Source organism: Aplidium turbinatum, chromosome 5 (genome assembly GCF_918807975.1).
Source record: "Aplidium turbinatum chromosome 5, kaAplTurb1.1, whole genome shotgun sequence".
NCBI classification, from domain to species: domain Eukaryota; kingdom Metazoa; phylum Chordata; class Ascidiacea; order Aplousobranchia; family Polyclinidae; genus Aplidium; species Aplidium turbinatum.
The window spans coordinates 30081468-30098952 of record NC_137476.1 but is presented as its reverse complement, the minus strand read 5'-3'; the positions used below and the strand labels follow the sequence as shown (position 1 = coordinate 30098952).

Here is a 17485-nt window from a genome sequence, read left to right as displayed (position 1 = left end):
AGAAAGGTTTGATTGATGCTTTAATCTGACATTCACATGTCTAACAATTCAATTCAAAAGTACAGTGACATACGCAAAGACTGTGAGAGTTTTCTTAAACCTTGGTCAGACTAAGTAGCATAAAGCTACTCTTGATAAAAAAAATTTTAAGTTATATCGAATGTAGGCTACCCGTCCCCCAGTAAGAAAATCTTGCGTACGCCACTGAACATACCCTCAACACGTATGGTTCATTGGGTTGAATAAGCTAACTACGTCGTCTACGTAAAACAATTATATGCGACGTCAAGAGTGTTATCTCAGACCTTTTTGTTTTCTATACAAAATCTATCCAAATGAGCAAACTAGTTGATGCAAACTAAAAAAGTATCGTTAATGCAAGCTGAGTATGGTAGGGCTAATCTTACACAACATAACTTACTGGTTATTGATGAAAATTGAATGAGGCTGTTCACCAGGCATTAAATTAAATGATATGAGATGTTCTACTGGTGCAAATTAAGCTAAACTATCACAAGATGTATACAGTGACAATCTGCTTTTATTCCGACGTTTCGTCAATCAGACACGACTGACTTCTTCAGGGGGCTAGACCAGGTAGTGACTACCTGTCTAGCATGGCAAAACACAGGACATATTGCTGAAAACAACTAAACATGCAAAATGAAAATTCAACTTCTGGACAAAAACTTATCGCGCGCAAAGTTTGAAATAAGTTAGAAAAAAGGGGGACTTAATTGCGATCAACAAGAAACTAAAATAACAACAAGATAGGAGAGTGAACGGCATGAGTCATGAATCGAGTTTTGTACGCACTACTGCACAGTTTTACAATCAGCATGAAACCAATTTAAAAAAACGTCAAATCAGCACTTACAATAGTTTTTTGTAGATAGCGGGAAAAGAGATGCCATCATTGCGATTCATTACATGAGGCTTTTGATTGATGAACCAACTTTCAGAAAACATTCGCTTTTTATAATCACTTTCAACTTTTAGAATTTTAGAATTGCTCCAAGTTATTTTATGATCTGAAGTTATGGCATGCATGCAAGGAGCGGAATGTTCAGGGCGTTGATATTTGAAAGCTCTTTTGTGTTCATTAATGCGAGATTTGAGATCTCGTTTTGTTTGGCCAACATAAATTAAATTGCAATCATCACAAGAAACTTGGTACACTAAACCTGAGATTTCGCTTTGATTCAAGGGGTCTTTTAAAGATGGCAAAAATTTACTTATTGTCAAGAAAGGTTTTAAAGCGACTTTTACACCAATTTCATTTAAGATACGCCGAATTTTTTCAGAAACTCCCTTAACATAAGGTAAAGAAACAAAAGACTTATACTGGGTAGATGGGGGTACTAAACTTTTAGGTTGTCGTTGGCAAGCATGCTTTCTTGGAAATCCATTGAGGCGCAAAGTATTGTGTAATGCTTTGTTCTGTCGTGAACGTTCATGCGGATCTGCGACATGTGTGTCAATGCGGTCATACAAAGTTTTAGCTACAGTAAGTTTTTGATGTTTGGGATGGTGTGAATTAAAATTTAAATATCTGTCAGTGTGTGTGGGTTTTTTGAAAATTGTAGTGGTCAACGTGTTTGTGGCATTGTGACGAATAACTGAGACGTCTAAAAATGATATGGAGTTGTTTTTTTCATGTTCTGTTGTGAATTGAATTGAAGAAGATATGCTATTCAAATGTTGATGAAATTGGTTGACCGCAGACTTTTTTATAATGCAAAAAGTGTCATCTACATATCTCACCCAAAGTTGCGGTGGTGTATGGAATGAAGTGATGGCAGTGCGCTCAATGTATTCCATGAAAATGTTAGCCACGACCGGGGAAATGCAAGAACCCATCGGCGTACCATAAATTTGACGATAAAGAACGTTATTATAACAAAATACAGTAGACTCAAAACACAATTTCAAAGCTTCTGTGACGTCATTGATAGAAAGTTTAGTGCGTTCGTGTAAAGACTTATCTTGCGAAAGTAGTAGAGAGATAATCTGCAAACATTCTTTGAGAGGAACGGAAGTAAATAAGCTCACAACATCAAAAGAAACAAAGCAATTATTGCAATCAACAGAGGTGTTTTTGATTAATTGTACAAACTCAGATGAATTTTTTACAGTGTATTCTTGGTTCAACAATGGCGATAAAATATCAATTAAAAATTTCGATAAATTATAAGTAGGCGAACCGATAAAGGAAACGATAGGTCGAAGAGGGGTGTGGTTTTTATGAATTTTGGGCAATCCATAGATTTTCGGAGTTACACTCTTATTACACTTAAGACGATGATAAACTGGCATGGTGATTTTTCGTTGAGTTGCAAATTGCCAAACTAGTTTGTTTACAGATTTTTCAATAGATGCAATAGGATTAGGTCTACGTCTTAAAATTTTATATGTAGTATTGTCATTTAAAAGTTCAGAGAGTTTGTTATGATACTCAGAACTGTCCATAATTACCGTTGCGTTCCCTTTATCGGCTTTCATTATTTTGATGGAGCTGTCAGATTTCAGTTCTTTTAAAGCTGTCATTTCTTCTGGAAGAAGGTTAGGTGGTGGGGGTCTTGCCGTATTCAGAATTTGAGTAATCTTTGATCTGGCCATTGCAACACCAGCTGCGTCATTTACTCCTCTGTATCCTTTTTCTGTTGCCGCTACAATATCTAATTTAGGAATTGACTTGGGCGAAATGGCAAAATTGAGACCTTTTTTCAACACTTTGATTTGAGGTTTAGTGAGTTCTTTCTGGCTTAGATTTTTCACCCATCGGTTTGTCAACGATGATGTATCATTTCTTTCTGAGAGCTGTGTTTGTCGTAAAGCAGCTAACTTTTTTTCATGAATTTTCTTTGTTTTATTGTTTGAAGAATGTTGCGTTTTAGTAGAGTAATGCAGTAAATCTTGGACATGGCCTGACTTTAGCTTGCTCTTCAAAAAGTCATAAAGTTGATTATAAAATGATTTTTTCTTCTTAATTTGAAAGTGACATTCCGTTATGCGCAATTTTAAAAATTCAAAACCGTGTTTAGACGCTAATCGAAAACCACGAGATGTGCGAATAGGGGGAGAAAACTGTAGACTTTTAGGAAGAATTCTTTCTCTCAAACAGCAATGATTAAACTTGAGATGCTGATATAATTTGCTAATCTTCAAATTTTCATTCACAAGTTTCCTCGCTTTTCTTAACACGTCCTTGCCATATTCTTTTCTGATAATGCTGAAAATTGAATGAGGCTGTTCACCAGGCATTAAATTAAATGATATGAGATGTTCTACTGGTGCAAATTAAGCTAAACTATCACAAGATGTATACAGTGACAATCTGCTTTTATTCCGACGTTTCGTCAATCAGACACGACTGACTTCTTCAGGGGGCTAGACCAGGTAGTGACTACCTGTCTAGCATGGCAAAACACAGGACATATTGCTGAAAACAACTAAACATGCAAAATGAAAATTCAACTTCTGGACAAAAACTTATCGCGCGCAAAGTTTGAAATAAGTTAGAAAAAAGGGGGACTTAATTGCGATCAACAAGAAACTAAAATAACAACAAGATAGGAGAGTGAACGGCATGAGTCATGAATCGAGTTTTGTACGCACTACTGCACAGTTTTACAATCAGCATGAAACCAATTTAAAAAAACGTCAAATCAGCACTTACAATAGTTTTTTGTAGATAGCGGGAAAAGAGATGCCATCATTGCGATTCATTACATGAGGCTTTTGATTGATGAACCAACTTTCAGAAAACATTCGCTTTTTATAATCACTTTCAACTTTTAGAATTTTAGAATTGCTCCAAGTTATTTTATGATCTGAAGTTATGGCATGCATGCAAGGAGCGGAATGTTCAGGGCGTTGATATTTGAAAGCTCTTTTGTGTTCATTAATGCGAGATTTGAGATCTCGTTTTGTTTGGCCAACATAAATTAAATTGCAATCATCACAAGAAACTTGGTACACTAAACCTGAGATTTCGCTTTGATTCAAGGGGTCTTTTAAAGATGGCAAAAATTTACTTATTGTCAAGAAAGGTTTTAAAGCGACTTTTACACCAATTTCATTTAAGATACGCCGAATTTTTTCAGAAACTCCCTTAACATAAGGTAAAGAAACAAAAGACTTTAAACCAAGTTCTTCTGCGTTCTTAAGTAGTTGTTGTGCGGCAGGCACAAAAGGGCGTCTTGATTTCAGCCGCTGCTTTATAGGCGGTGGTCTCTTGAATGTTGCATGGAGGAGATGGTCGGGGTCCAAAGCGCGGCGAGCGAGAGAAATCGTGGCTCCTTTACGGCGTAGCTCAGCGGGTTGGATGCCTGCTAGGATGGGTAGGCAGTCCGTTGGAGTGGGACGCAGGCATCCAGTCACAGTACGCAGTGCGTCGTTGATGGCGGTATCAATCTGGTGGGTGTGAGAACTACGACACCAGACCGGCGCGCAGTACTCAGCGGTGGAATGAACAAGGGCTAGGGTAGCTGTACGAAGAGTTTTAGCACCAGCTCCCCAGCCGGAACCCGCCAACCGCCTCAAAAGCGCGACGCGTGTAGATAGTTTTTTGCGCAGTGACTTCAAGTGCCGGCGGTACGTGAGTGACCTGTCCAGGGTTATGCCGAGGTATGTAGGTTCGGCACAGTAGGGCAGGCGTTCCCCATCAATGTTGATGTTTATCTCACGCTGTACCTCCCGGTTGTTAAGGTGGAAGGCCGCCGACACTGTCTTTGACTTGCTGAGCTGTAGCTTCTATTTCTGGAGGTAAGCTGATAGTGTTTGCATGTCTTGGCTGAGGTTCCTCTCCACTGACTGCCAGTTTCCTGCTGAGTGCAGGAGTGCCAGGTCGTCTGCGTAAGCATATTTCCTGGAGATGGTGGAGGACAAGTCGTAGGTGTATATGTTGAACAGGAGAGGAGCCAAGACTGAGCCCTGTGGGACGCCGTTTTTAAGTCGGCGTAGTCTGCTTTGACGACCGCTACCGGTTGTGAGGGTAAAACTGCGGTTTTGCACAAGTTCCATCATCATATGGACCATGTGTCTGTCAGGGAGCAGACGGAGTAACTTGCAGGTAATGCCGCTATGCCATACGGTATCATAGGCAGCCGTGAGATCAACAAACAAAGCGCCAGCCTTCTTCTTAGCTGAGAAGCTGTCCTCAATGTCTTGGGTCATAAGTGTGACCTGATCTACGGTTGATCGTCCGTGTCGGAAACCAGCTTGTTCACGGGGGAGCTTCGGATCTATTATTGGTTCGACACGGGCGTAGATGAGTCTCTCGAGAATCTTGAAGGGGATGCAGAGCAGTGAGATTGGACGGTAGCTCTTCGGGTCCCCTGGGGGATTGTTTGGCTTAGGAACTGCAACCACAAGGGCTCTTCTCCAGATTCTGGGAATTCTCAGGTGGCGCAAACAGCAGGAAAGGAAGTCTTTTAACCAGGACTTTAAGGAGGCAGCAGCATGGAGTATCAGCTCCGGGCAAAGGTGGTCAGGGCCCGGGGCTTTACCTGGCTTTATGTGCTGGAGGGCTGCGGAAAATTCTTCCAGGGTGAACTCACCCAAGATGTTGTCCCCGTCTGGGGTTGTTGCCCTCCAGAGGTCCGTCATTTCTTGCAAGACGGATTTATCTGATTCACGATCTCTCGATCTGTATTTCCCGTTCTCCACAAGTTGTGAGGCGATGGAATTTGCTGAAACGGGACATTGTTGACGAGAGGCACGTGATCTGCCAGTTAGGTTGTTCAGTGTACTCCATGCTATGCGGCTGGAGTGCGTGAAGTCGATTGATTCAACTGCTTCTGTCCAGCGCTTCTTCCTCTTTGAGTCCAGCCTTGCCAGCAGAGCTGTGGCTGAGCTGTTGGTGTCATTGCCCTGAGGGGCGTGGAGGAAGTCGGAGTAGAGGCTTTCGCACTCCTTATCCCAGCACGGTATGTAGGTCTTTCGTCGGCCGCGGGGGATGGATTGTTTTGCCGCTGATGTTATTGCATCACAAAAGTCCTGGTAGGCTTTTTCTACGTTGTTGGTGTGAGGGGATGGGAGATACTGTGTGGCTTCATTTGTGAGGAGGCTATAGTACTCCCAGTTAGCCATTCTGAAGTTCCATCGCTTAACAGGCTTGCTCGGGACAGGCATTATGAGCGTTGAAGCCGTGATAATCGAGGGTCGATGTTGGGACCTGGGGAACTTCTCTAGAACACGTCTGTCCGGTTGGCAATTATCGGGGTCATCGCTTGCGAAAGCCAGATCGGGGTTTGTACCAGTGTTCCAGCGTCCGGAGAAGAAGCTCGCTGCACCCTTGGGATCGTGCAGTAGGGTGAGGTTATTATTAGCTGACCATGAGGCCAGGCTTTCTCCGTCGATGTTGGTGGTGTTGTAGCCCCAGTCAACGTGGTGGCAATTAAAATCGCCAGCATAGAGGCTGGGTTGGGGGAACACTGGGATGGCTGTTGGTGTTAAGCGTGAGGGTGGTGGCTTATAGACATTGATGATGTGATAGCCTGATATGTCTATGCATAGCCACTCTCTATGCATAGCCACTCTATCTCCGATTGGGCACTGGACTGGTCTATTGGCGTCCAGCTCAGTTGCTCATGGAAAAACGTGGCAAGGCCGTGTTTCCTGCTGATGGTTGCGCCTGCGAGTGTGAAGTTGGGTAATACCAACTTATCCACAGATGTGCAGTGGGTCTCCTGGAGGAGAATGACGAGGGCCTGATGTTTTGTGGCCAGATACTCGATGATGCTGAGCTTGCTGGCCGTAATGCCCTCGGTGTTCAGCTGCAGTACGATGGGTCGTCGGTACTTTTCGACAGAGAAGCTGACGCGCCCTGATAAGGGCGTTTCCCTATCCACCCTGCGCTGAACCTGGGCCTGGTTTGCTCGAGTATGACAAGCTTCGTTTCGCATGTTTTTTCCTTGAAAATATGGTACTGATGGGAGGGACCACGAGAAGGTGCTTGTTCTTCTACCACTGTGAACAAATGTAACTATGATTTAGGATATCAGTTGGCTTTGAACTGGATCGGATCATTTAAATTTCCAAAACCATGGAATCAAGACAAAATTGGATCAGGACAGGATCAGGATCTTGGAAAAGGTGGATTAGAACATCTCTCGTGCATTAGCGTCAAGCCAAAGTTTCACATCTAGTCTCTTGTTTGAAAGAGTTCCACTTTGTGAAGTTTCTCCTATTTACTTTCATGAAAACAAATCTATTTTGTTTATTGCAATAGCCTACATGTAGGCCTAATATACTGTAATATTGAAAAATTGCAAGGTCGTTGGGCACAAAATTAGGATTGAGAAAGTTTTGAGGTTTCATAAAGAAAAGACGTTGGAACGGCAAATGAACGCATATTTTATAAAGTCATTAGAACTTGTCCAGTCAACTGAAACTTACAAGGTTACCACAACAAACATACCCGAAGGTATCCGAAAACCACTTAATTCCTCGATCAATGAATCCCATGTTCCTCTTTTCTCTGCATTTTTGTCGATAATATTCACTGTCAGATACGGCAGCCATATGCTTGGCAACAGCTATCTGCAAACAGTGATTAGGTCTTAATACTTTTCGAAAAACAATCCAAGACTTAGGCCTAGATCTACAATTCTAGCTCACATCAACGCACAGTAATGACCAACGCAATGGCCTAATAGTGCAGGGGTCACCAACTGGCGGCCCACGGGCCGCATGCGGCCCGCCACGCTGTTATGTGCGGCCCGCGGATGGTATCAGCGCACAAGTATAACTAAAAACACTTTTCTTGAGGAGTTAAACAGCATGAAGGCAAAAAATACTTTCCGAGAAGCATATTTTTGCTTTGCATACGATTCCACCGACCGACCAATCAGATTGTAGCTCTAGGTAGGGGTCGTTTAAAGTTATTCCAATGCGATGTCCAGCCACACTGCCCCAGTGATTGATTAAAACGTCTGTTTTCGAATTTCGAAAATGTCTGTGAGCATAGGGTTGCTTATTTTAAGTTTGTAAATGTCATGTAAACACTAGTGTGCGTTTCACCGGTATTGGGTTTCACGAGCAGTGTTCCTTTATGCAAGTTTTTGATGGCAATATAGGTCGGTGTGCCAACTCAATTTATAATAAATTGGAAAAATATTATACACTTATAAATTTAAAGACTTTTTCTGGTATTATGAATGTAATTAGCTTAGTAGGCTACTGCAAAATGTTGTTAATCAACAATATTCTTGCCATGCTGATAAGCACCGCAAGTGACAGTTGTCTAATATTCAAGGAAAGACGGTTTTATAGACTCTCACAAAAAGGATGAAAAACCTATGCTTTTCGTATGAATTATTTCTATTTTACATGGCAATATTAAGCCTAACTAGTCTGCGAGCCTCATAGATTATCGTAAGTTTACACTGTATTTAAGGAACCTGCAGTTCATATAGCTTTTATTCTGAAGTATAGTATCTGGACAAACCGACCACTGTAATTTATAAGTTGTATTTTATAGCTGCAACTGATCAAACTTGTTATTGCTTTTCTCTTTTATCTCAGTTCGTAACTACGAATCAACCCAGTTAGCAAAGCTTGTCAGCAAAGCAAAGTAACATGGTCCAACAAGAGTAACGTGGCGACACCAAGTGAGCTGATGTACCTCATTTGTATCATCCTGCAAAGTTAATGAACAAAACATAAATGAGCGTACTGCGTTAACATCATCTCGCCCTTTTGCGACAAGCTTGTTTATAGAGCAATGACAAAATTGCATCTCAAATTGGTGAAAATTCAGCATTTTGGTCGTTGATGCGGGGGCAGTAAACCTTAACCTTCGACCATACCTTTACATAGGAAAGTTCTGGGTACATCCCATTTACAATTTATAACTCGCCAGAAGAAAAATTACAAAAAAAATTATGTTATAACGGAAAGTAAATTTCCATCTTTTTTTCGAAAAATTGAAAGTTGACCTTCCTGCGGCAGCAGATGATGCACCCCAAACTGATGAAATTTTGCACACGTAACATTTTAACTTGCATGTGCCACTTTTATGACTAGCCGTTTTTGAATTTAAAAAAAGTAAAAAACGACCCACCCTAACCTACATGTATGCACATCTTTGAAAATTTTTCAATGGGTTTTGTGTATCACAAAAAAGACCTCAGATTATTTTCTGACAATGACGTCAAAATGACTTTGCAAAAGTCGTGATGACGTCATCTTAAAATTTAAACTTGCACAGTAATGATTTATTATGGAGCAAAAAGTGAGCTTATCAGTCTGCAAAACAATGCAGTAAAATTAGTACATTGCCTTATCGCTACTTCCTACCTGTGCCAAATTACAAGAGTGAAAAAATTGAACTAAGCAAATAAGAAAAAACACTACACTCTGTAAGAAAAAATGTTGTTTCAATATCGACACTATCCTTTTCAGAACAGACGAAATTTCCTGCATAAAAATAAACCTAAGAAAATAAATTACAGCTGGACACTACTAAACTGCACATACAAAAATAACCTTTCAGGATGAAGGCATAAAATTCCTGGATCCGTTCGTCTGTATGCGATGACATCGAAACGAATAAAATACTCTTCAGGAAAACGTCCTTTTTCAAGAATTGTGTTTCAGCAAAAAATAGCCACTGGCTGTCGAAAATGGAGTGCAACGCTATACACCACTAAAACTTGTCACTACAATACAAATTACTTAAATAAAGACGGAAATTTCGTCTAGTTGGTAAGCACAAGCAAAGCGACCAACCTTTCAAACAGCGATTCTAAAAATGACGAAACTGACTTGAGATATTTCAAACGTACGTAACCAGCTTCTGTGACGTAACAGTGATAAATATTGTTATGCAACTCTAACAGGTGTTCAAACGGTTTGTGTAATATTTTACAGGTGTTGCAAAGGAATTGTGCAATCTCTGCTCATTTTTTAGTAATATTCCATTACGTAAGACGCTAGGTTCAGTAGACCATAACGGTTTTATATGACGTTTGATTTGGAGCGATTGTCGGTAAAAGCAGGCTACTGGCTTCTTTTTAACCCGCATCGATTTAAATTGATCGCTCGCCAAGGCAAGCCTTCACAAGTAGGAAGAGCCTTCTGAGGAACGAAGCCAAGCAATTAATCACAGATAGCAATAAGTAATGCGACAAGTAATTATTTGCTGAGGATTCATATCTTGTGTGTTATCTAGGCCTACCATATTTTCATCGCCTAAAAAGAGGACACGTTTTGCCAGCGAGTAAAATACAAGTAGAATGTTACGTATGAAGAATTTTTTACATCCTTTTGGATAATTATAGACTTATGCAGCAAAAGTTACAGCAAAAAAACAGATACAAAAAATCCAGACAAGTTTGTTTTTCGCAAGCCGATTTGTGAGACAAAATAAAAATGTGATGTAATAATGTGATAAAAATGTGACAAATCACTAAATCAGCAAATGTGACAAATCACAATGCCTTAACTTTTTTCAGAAAAAAAGGATCAGCTTTAACGAAATCATAAAATTACTTGCATGAAATATAGTTGAAGTTGTATACAGCTGTTAATGAGATGCTAAGGACAGATTCAACTAAAAGGCTGTTACCTTCCTTGTATTATTGTGACTGCATCATAGATTAAACTCATTCTACATTTGCACCCACATAAGTTGTAAGTATCCATGCCACGATTTATTTTAAAAATAATTATTTTTGAAATATTTATGTTATGCACAGTGCACATTGGATATTTTTTTAGATTTGCTCCACTTGACAAATTAGTCAAACTATTAAGTTAGTAATTAGCAACGTCTACAAGCGCTATATCAATACAAAATAGATCTGGGTAAAACAATCATTTACAGCAAAAGTGTGAGAAGCTTAAAATGTAAACATGTCAAACTCTTTTGCAAGTTTTTGCGTTTCTTAATGTTTTATTTCTTTGCGATTTACTCCATTTTTTAATTTTCTTATTTTTTTTTGATTTTGTCCCAATTTTTCATTTTCATAAATTTGTTGATCAGATCTCCTCAAATGAGGAAATTTCCTCACAAGTGGATTTGCAGTTCCACTAGCACTCATCGCTGACCACTATTTGGCTACCTACGACAATTGCAAAGCAATGTAGTATGTTTCAATGAACCTCTAAGATTGTTTAGAACAGCAGATCAAATAATACGTCAATGTTTTTTTCAAAATCTACAAATCAGCATGTTACATTGGTACAAAAATGGTTAGAAATTGCGAAAAAGTCACATAACAATGAAATTCTGTTGAAAATATTAGCAAGAAAACTGAAAATGTAAAAAAGAGGACATTCGAGCATTTTTGGGTGTCCTCGGAAGACAATTTACTTTTCTTCAAAAAAGAGGACAAATCCTCTTAAAAGAGGACATATGGTAGCCCTAGTGTTATCTTCCCATAGAGTTGATTGTAATTTGTGGAGGTGTTATCTTCCAATCTAACTTCAAATGCCAGCACATGTTCCTCCGAACAACTTTGAAGATAGAAACGATGGAAACCGGTGTTCAACAACATAAATCAAACTGCAAGACTTATCTCGTTTTCAGTAGCCATAGCAGTTGTTTGAAGAAAAGCAGTTGCAATGTGGTGTGACTTAAAAACATGTTACGGAAAGCAGCCTAAAAAATTTCTGTGCGACATCATTTTTATCTACGTCTATGATTGCCTATTAACGCCTATTGATTAATTGTTTATTAACCTCTACTAACTATTAACAATGCTATCGGTAGACAACTGTTATTGACTTGCATACGGTAATTAACTTTTGATAAACAGAATTTTGTTAAAAAGTACCATAAGGTATTCATCAAAATGTGCTTATTACAATAGTTTACCTGGTGTTCACGCATGTACGTCATGACAAAACTTGCCCAAAATGTAAGTATAATCAGTCCCCACACAATGAAAACTAATACCCAGAATGGATACAGGAACATCTGAAAAACAAACTAGGCAACATCAAAATCAACACAGATCTGATTTAAAATATTTGCCAACGTTTTTTAAATAGATCAGTGCTGGTTAAGCTACTGCTGGTGGGCGGCCAACGCATCTCATTAGACCAGGGGTTCCCAACCTTTTTTCCACCGTGGGCCCCCTTTGAAAATTTTGAAAAATCTATGGCCCTCCTATATTTTCAACCTTTTGAAAACCTTTTTCAACCTTTTGAAAAAATTAAGAAACGTCATTTTAATAAAAAAAACTTGTTTATACAGTAACTGGTAGTTAGAATGACAAAATGATATAAATACAACACACAATAAACATGATAGTAGGCTACATTAATTAGTTATTACATAGCCAATGCAATTAATGTGATGTTTGAGCTTGTTTTTGCTCTGACAATGTCTTGCTGGTTTGGTGGTGGAAAGAGCAAGCCGCATGTCATATTTAATATCCAAGACACTGCGTTGCTTTGTCTTCAGAAGTAACATTGTTGAAAACCCACATTCACAACGATATATTGATGGGAAAGGCAACACCAATGGCATGACAATTTCATTATGCTTAAGGTACGATTTTCTTAGTTTTGCCCAAAATGTGGTCAAACTATCTTTCTCAAATCTCAATTGGGTTACCGTCTTTTGAGTTCGCTTTGCGCACCAAAATTTGGGCAAAATGTACTAGTATTTTTATTAAATTTTAATTTATTTCTTTTGTTATATAGTGTTGGAGTGGACTTAGAGAAAATAAATGAAAAAAATTGTTATTTTTCTAAATTTTCCATGGCCTCCTTGAAAAAGGCTCATGGCCCACTAGTGGGCCATGGCCCCCAGGTTGGGAACTCCTGCATTAAACCTTACGAGACACGATCTAAAAGTCAAACGCTTTTATTTTCTCTGTATTCTGTAATATTTTTCGAGGCTATATGTTCAAGTTAAAAGTAAAATTTTCAGAAAGTCGCTTTCAATGAAAGTAGTTGTCTGTTTGTACGATAGGCTACTAAGCTACGATTTAATTTCATCATACCGTATTCCACAAAAATGCATGTTTGTTTTTCACTCGAAAGGCTAATGCGTTTGTTAGACATGTGATAGCCAACAATTTTAAGCTGATTCAATAGATTTTTAAGAGGAAACCTATACATTTTTTGGAAAAAATTCAACGAAAATTTCTATTTCAATTAACAGCAAACAACAAACCACCTTTCTCAAATGTGGTAAGTGCGTTGGCTTGAACGTTGTTTTACGTGCATGTGTTTTTCTAAAAACGTAAGTCTTGTGTGTATGTCACTCTGCTTCGTTTATTTCACGTAGTAATTTTATGCCACGTTTATTTTCTTGGTTATTTCATGAGTTTTTTTTAACTTCAATCTCAATCTGACTTACCTCTGTAAAGCTAACTTTTGTTGCTACTTGGTTGTCAGCTTGCCTACAAGAAACACGGTTTTTAGAGTTCTCAGGCATTTTCTAAATATTTTTAGCTAAATTCAGAGCTGGATAAACCGTAAAAAGACCAAGATAAAAATATTAAGGATATAAATAATATTTTGAGAACGGAGGTATCGAAATCGACACCAGCTGCCTTTTAATGACATTATTGATACAGTGATAGGCCTAGGGGAAGGCGGGGCAAGTTGAGCAGGTTTTTTTTAAATCTAATTTTTATTAATTCACTGATTTTTTCGAAGACTCAAGTATTGCATTTCAAACACATGCTAATAAGCCAAATTTTAAGAAAAAAACTGGTTGGTTTTATTTATTATTTTGCACTGTATTCGAGTTTAAGTAACGATTGCACAACATGCCCCGGATTATTTTTCCGGGGCAAGTTGTGCAGCACAATGGGGCAAGTTGTGTAGCACCATGGGGTAAATTGAGCAACACCAGGGACAAGTTGAGCAACATATTACGCCAGCAAAAACACAGACAATTGTAACAGGTCAGCTATTTTTACATTGATCAAACTTTTCCAGACTTTGAAATTATGTAAAAATGGCTAATAGGCTACAGCATTGTAAATTAACAAAGGCGGTTAAGCATGAACTTTCAGCAAATAAAAAAAAATTTGAGGCACTTTTAGCATAGTCCCAAATAGGTATGGAGGAGGAAAAATATGCAGCTGAGCTGTTTCCCTCTGAGCTCAACCAAACATTTCCATCCACTTTACATCCCTATATTTTGGGCTCTGCTTGGAGCTTCAAAATTTTTTCGGATATTGTTGAGACAAATTTTTCACATCATCCAAAAAGCAGTTTAGTAGCTACAGCTAGTCAATGTTCCATTCGCTGAACTGGCAAGGAAGAACCAGTCGCTTTTTACAACGTGCTGTTCCACCAACTGCTTTTGGTACGGATCTATCTTCCGTTTATACGTACCTACCGGTGCGAACTATTTTGCTATTATTTTAATTCAATTCTTTGTAAAAAAAAAAGAAGGTAAAGTAAATACGTTGTTGTTGAAGCCAGGGCCTTGGATCACTTTTTGAATTAAGAGAGGGTGATTTTCAATCAAGCGATGTGCCAAAAGCCAAATGAGTGGGGAGGGTAATTTTGTATTAATCATCCTCCATTCAATTGTGTGTGTGTGGGGGAGGGAGTGAAAACCCCATCTTCCTAGATCGTAGCCCCGGGTTGAAGTTTTCGGAAGTTAAAAATTAGATCTAGGCCTAATTTGATCTGAAACCATTCGTCCACATAAGTTCAATAAAAAACAAATAATGTTGTGCAGTTGATGAGGCAAGTTGTGCAACTGCACAACTTGCCCCGTCATCAATTGCACAACTTGCCCCATTCACATTTTTTTCAAAAAACAGAAAATTTCAAGAAAACTAGCAAATGTACGAAAAAAAATTAATTGCGAAAATACAACCACATTCTATGTCTACTGACCCCTACTGTTAAAGTTTGACTAGTTCTGCTATGCATCCAAAAAATCAAAATTTCGTCAGCATCCGATTTTAAATCCTAAGACCTAAACAGTAAACACCTTATATTGTTGATCAAGCCTAACCTGCCCAAAAAAACTGATAACTGCGATACACGTGCTTTAAAGGCATTATAGGCGTTAAAGATTCATTACGCTCTTTTTTTCCTTTCAAACGGGGACTTGCACAACTTGCCCCGGTCTCTCCTACTCAGATTGTGTTTTTGATAACATCACAGATGAGTTGTAAATAGAACGCTTTAGGGCAATTTTGCTGCAAGCCGTTTTACAAACAAAGAAATTTAGAAAGGTAGGCTATACTTCACAAAATATGTGAATTGTGAACCTTGTCAAAATAGGTTGGAGGTAGGCCAATAGCTTACATGACAAAAGGGTGAACTGAAAGTGTATCATTGCCAATGAATGTTTTATAAGAATGGAATGAGCTCAATATATTCTCTTGGAAAAGCAATGTCTATTCTGCAGGAGGAGTCTGACGATGATGGGTTGCATGAACAAAGTGATAAAAAAGAGCTATAAAACCCTAATGATTCAAGCAGCTCATCTGACAAAGATGAAAAACGATTGAAGGTTCTGTGCAATTTTCAAGAAACGGATAAAGTTGGATTCCTATGTTTTGGAAACATTAACCATGTGGCTCTGAAAAACCTGAACGGGTTGCGAAAGCTCCTATAAAGATAGGCGAAGACCGTTCTTATTCGTTCCATAAGAATACGTTGAAATCGACGGGAAAATTGCTTCGAAAACAGGTAGCTAAAGTTCTTTTTTTAAATCATGTTCAGTTTAGCATTTTAGCTTAACCGAAGTTGGTGAACATTGTTGGGGACAAAAGGTTAAGTTTGGGAAATTGGCACCCAGGCTGTGGGAAAAAATTTCCGTTTTTCAAAACTGATTGGATCCACTCGGTTTGCAACAGTGCACACGACTCTCTAACTAATTCATATAAAATATGACTTCTGCATTTTTAGGCTTACGACTGTCTACTACAGCCTAACTCACTATTTGGTCTGTGGTTAATTTTACGATCAGTTTTGTTGGAGGTTAGCCCTACGCCTGATCACGAGCAATTATTAGAGATAGGCCTATTCACATGAAAAAGGAACCAAAACCAGAAAACGTTGAACCTACAGCTTACGGCAATTGAATTTATTGAGCAGCATTGCCTACAGGCATGGTTTAGTAAAAGTAGGCTACGCATGACTACTTCACATTCAACTAAGAGTCTAATCTAAGCAAAACCACTCATTAGAAAGAGTGGGGAAATTCCCTTGTTCAAAAGTGAACTTTCGGTTTACAATCACCGGTTTGTCATTGCCAAGGTAGCATGGGGGGGGGGGGGGGGGTTAAACAGTTTCAGTGTGGTAGTATTGATCATGTAGGGGAAGGTATGGACCCATGACCATACCTGACCCATGAACCACCCCCTTCCAAATTCGAATAAAACCTTATAGTAGATTTTTATCAACTAAATAAATTGCATTTAGTTCAATTGTATTTCTTGGAAAGTTCTGGATGGAATCTTTTAAAATTTTGCAAGTTAGAGGGTGGGGTGTGATTTTGAGGTGTTTTAGTAAAATTTCTCGTTTGCGTTTGAAGCTTTGGAGAAACTTAAACACAGCTAGCATCGAGATATAAAATTCAGAAATTGTAATGGACTATATAGTGCAGGATTTAGTACAGTTCATTTAGACTTTACCTCATTCTAATTAAGTAAAGCTAAGATGGAACTTTGTCACCAACAATTCTGACCGATGATCCACCAAAAGTGTTGTCCCTTGAACCACGTAGTTCATGGGTTAGCACAATGCCTAATTGAGGGACAATAAACATGTTTCATTTATTTTAGAAATTATTGTGTATTGTAAGTGAAGTGTGAAGTATAATAAAATGACTAGCGAAGCTGGTGATGCCTTATCAATTGTTTTTGTCCTCCCCCCACCACTTGCAGGAACGACAAAACAAACAGTCGACATTAAAAAGTTTTGAACCGACTTTTCGCAGTTTAATATTGCTTAATCTATTTTTGCAAACTGTTAGCAGTGAGCGCATTTGACAGTGTATTTATTGTATCATAAAAGTTTGCTCTAAACATCTTTAAGGTCAAACTTATCAGAGTGGTTCAAGGGTCCATACCCGGTGGTTCAAGGGTCCAAACGCGTTTGCACCCTTGAACCACTCTGATCACCGTCAATGTTGTCAAATATTTTTGTTGATCCTATAATTATATGTGGTTGAATTTTTTACACAATATACTGAAGTGATCACACTATGTTGTGTGAAAGTTTCGTCATCATAGAGTGATTGGTTAACCAACTATAGCTTTTAATGTGAAAAAGTGGCTCATCAGTCCATACCTTTCCCTACCAAATTTGGTATAGACGTTAGTCATCAGTCTTTGTCATGTGCAGTTAACTTTCTTGGTTTTGACAGTTGCGTTAGTGGCTCATTTGTTTACACTGGTTGAATATGTCAATTTCCGTAGATCCTTGCTTTTATAACTTCCAAAATAGCCTACGTTCCGTAGAATCTATCCATGCTTGGGAATGCGCCGTACGGATTGCATCTGCTGTCGTCTAGTGGTTAAACTTCTTTCCGCTTTAAATTCAGAAT

The 17485-nt window shown here is 38.8% G+C and overlaps 1 protein-coding gene across 3 annotated transcripts in view; it reads right to left on the bottom strand.

Annotated features, from left to right (window-relative positions):
* The window catches only part of LOC145770447 (uncharacterized), a 36135-nt gene extending 22736 nt beyond the window's left edge, over positions 1–13399 (bottom strand). For 2 of the 3 annotated variants that reach the window (XM_082582098.1, XM_082582100.1), the window contains exons 1-3: positions 13319–13399; positions 11825–11938; positions 7424–7545 (exon numbers count right to left, since the gene is read on the bottom strand). In XM_082582098.1, coding sequence (XP_082438224.1) covers positions 7424–7545; positions 11825–11938; positions 13319–13396 — 314 coding nt within the window. In that variant the 5' untranslated portion in view covers positions 13397–13399. The remainder of the gene's footprint in view (positions 1–7423; positions 7546–11824; positions 11939–13318) is intronic. The other variant, XM_082582099.1, reaches the window with a different exon arrangement.
* Between the last annotated feature and the right edge of the window lie 4086 nt (positions 13400–17485).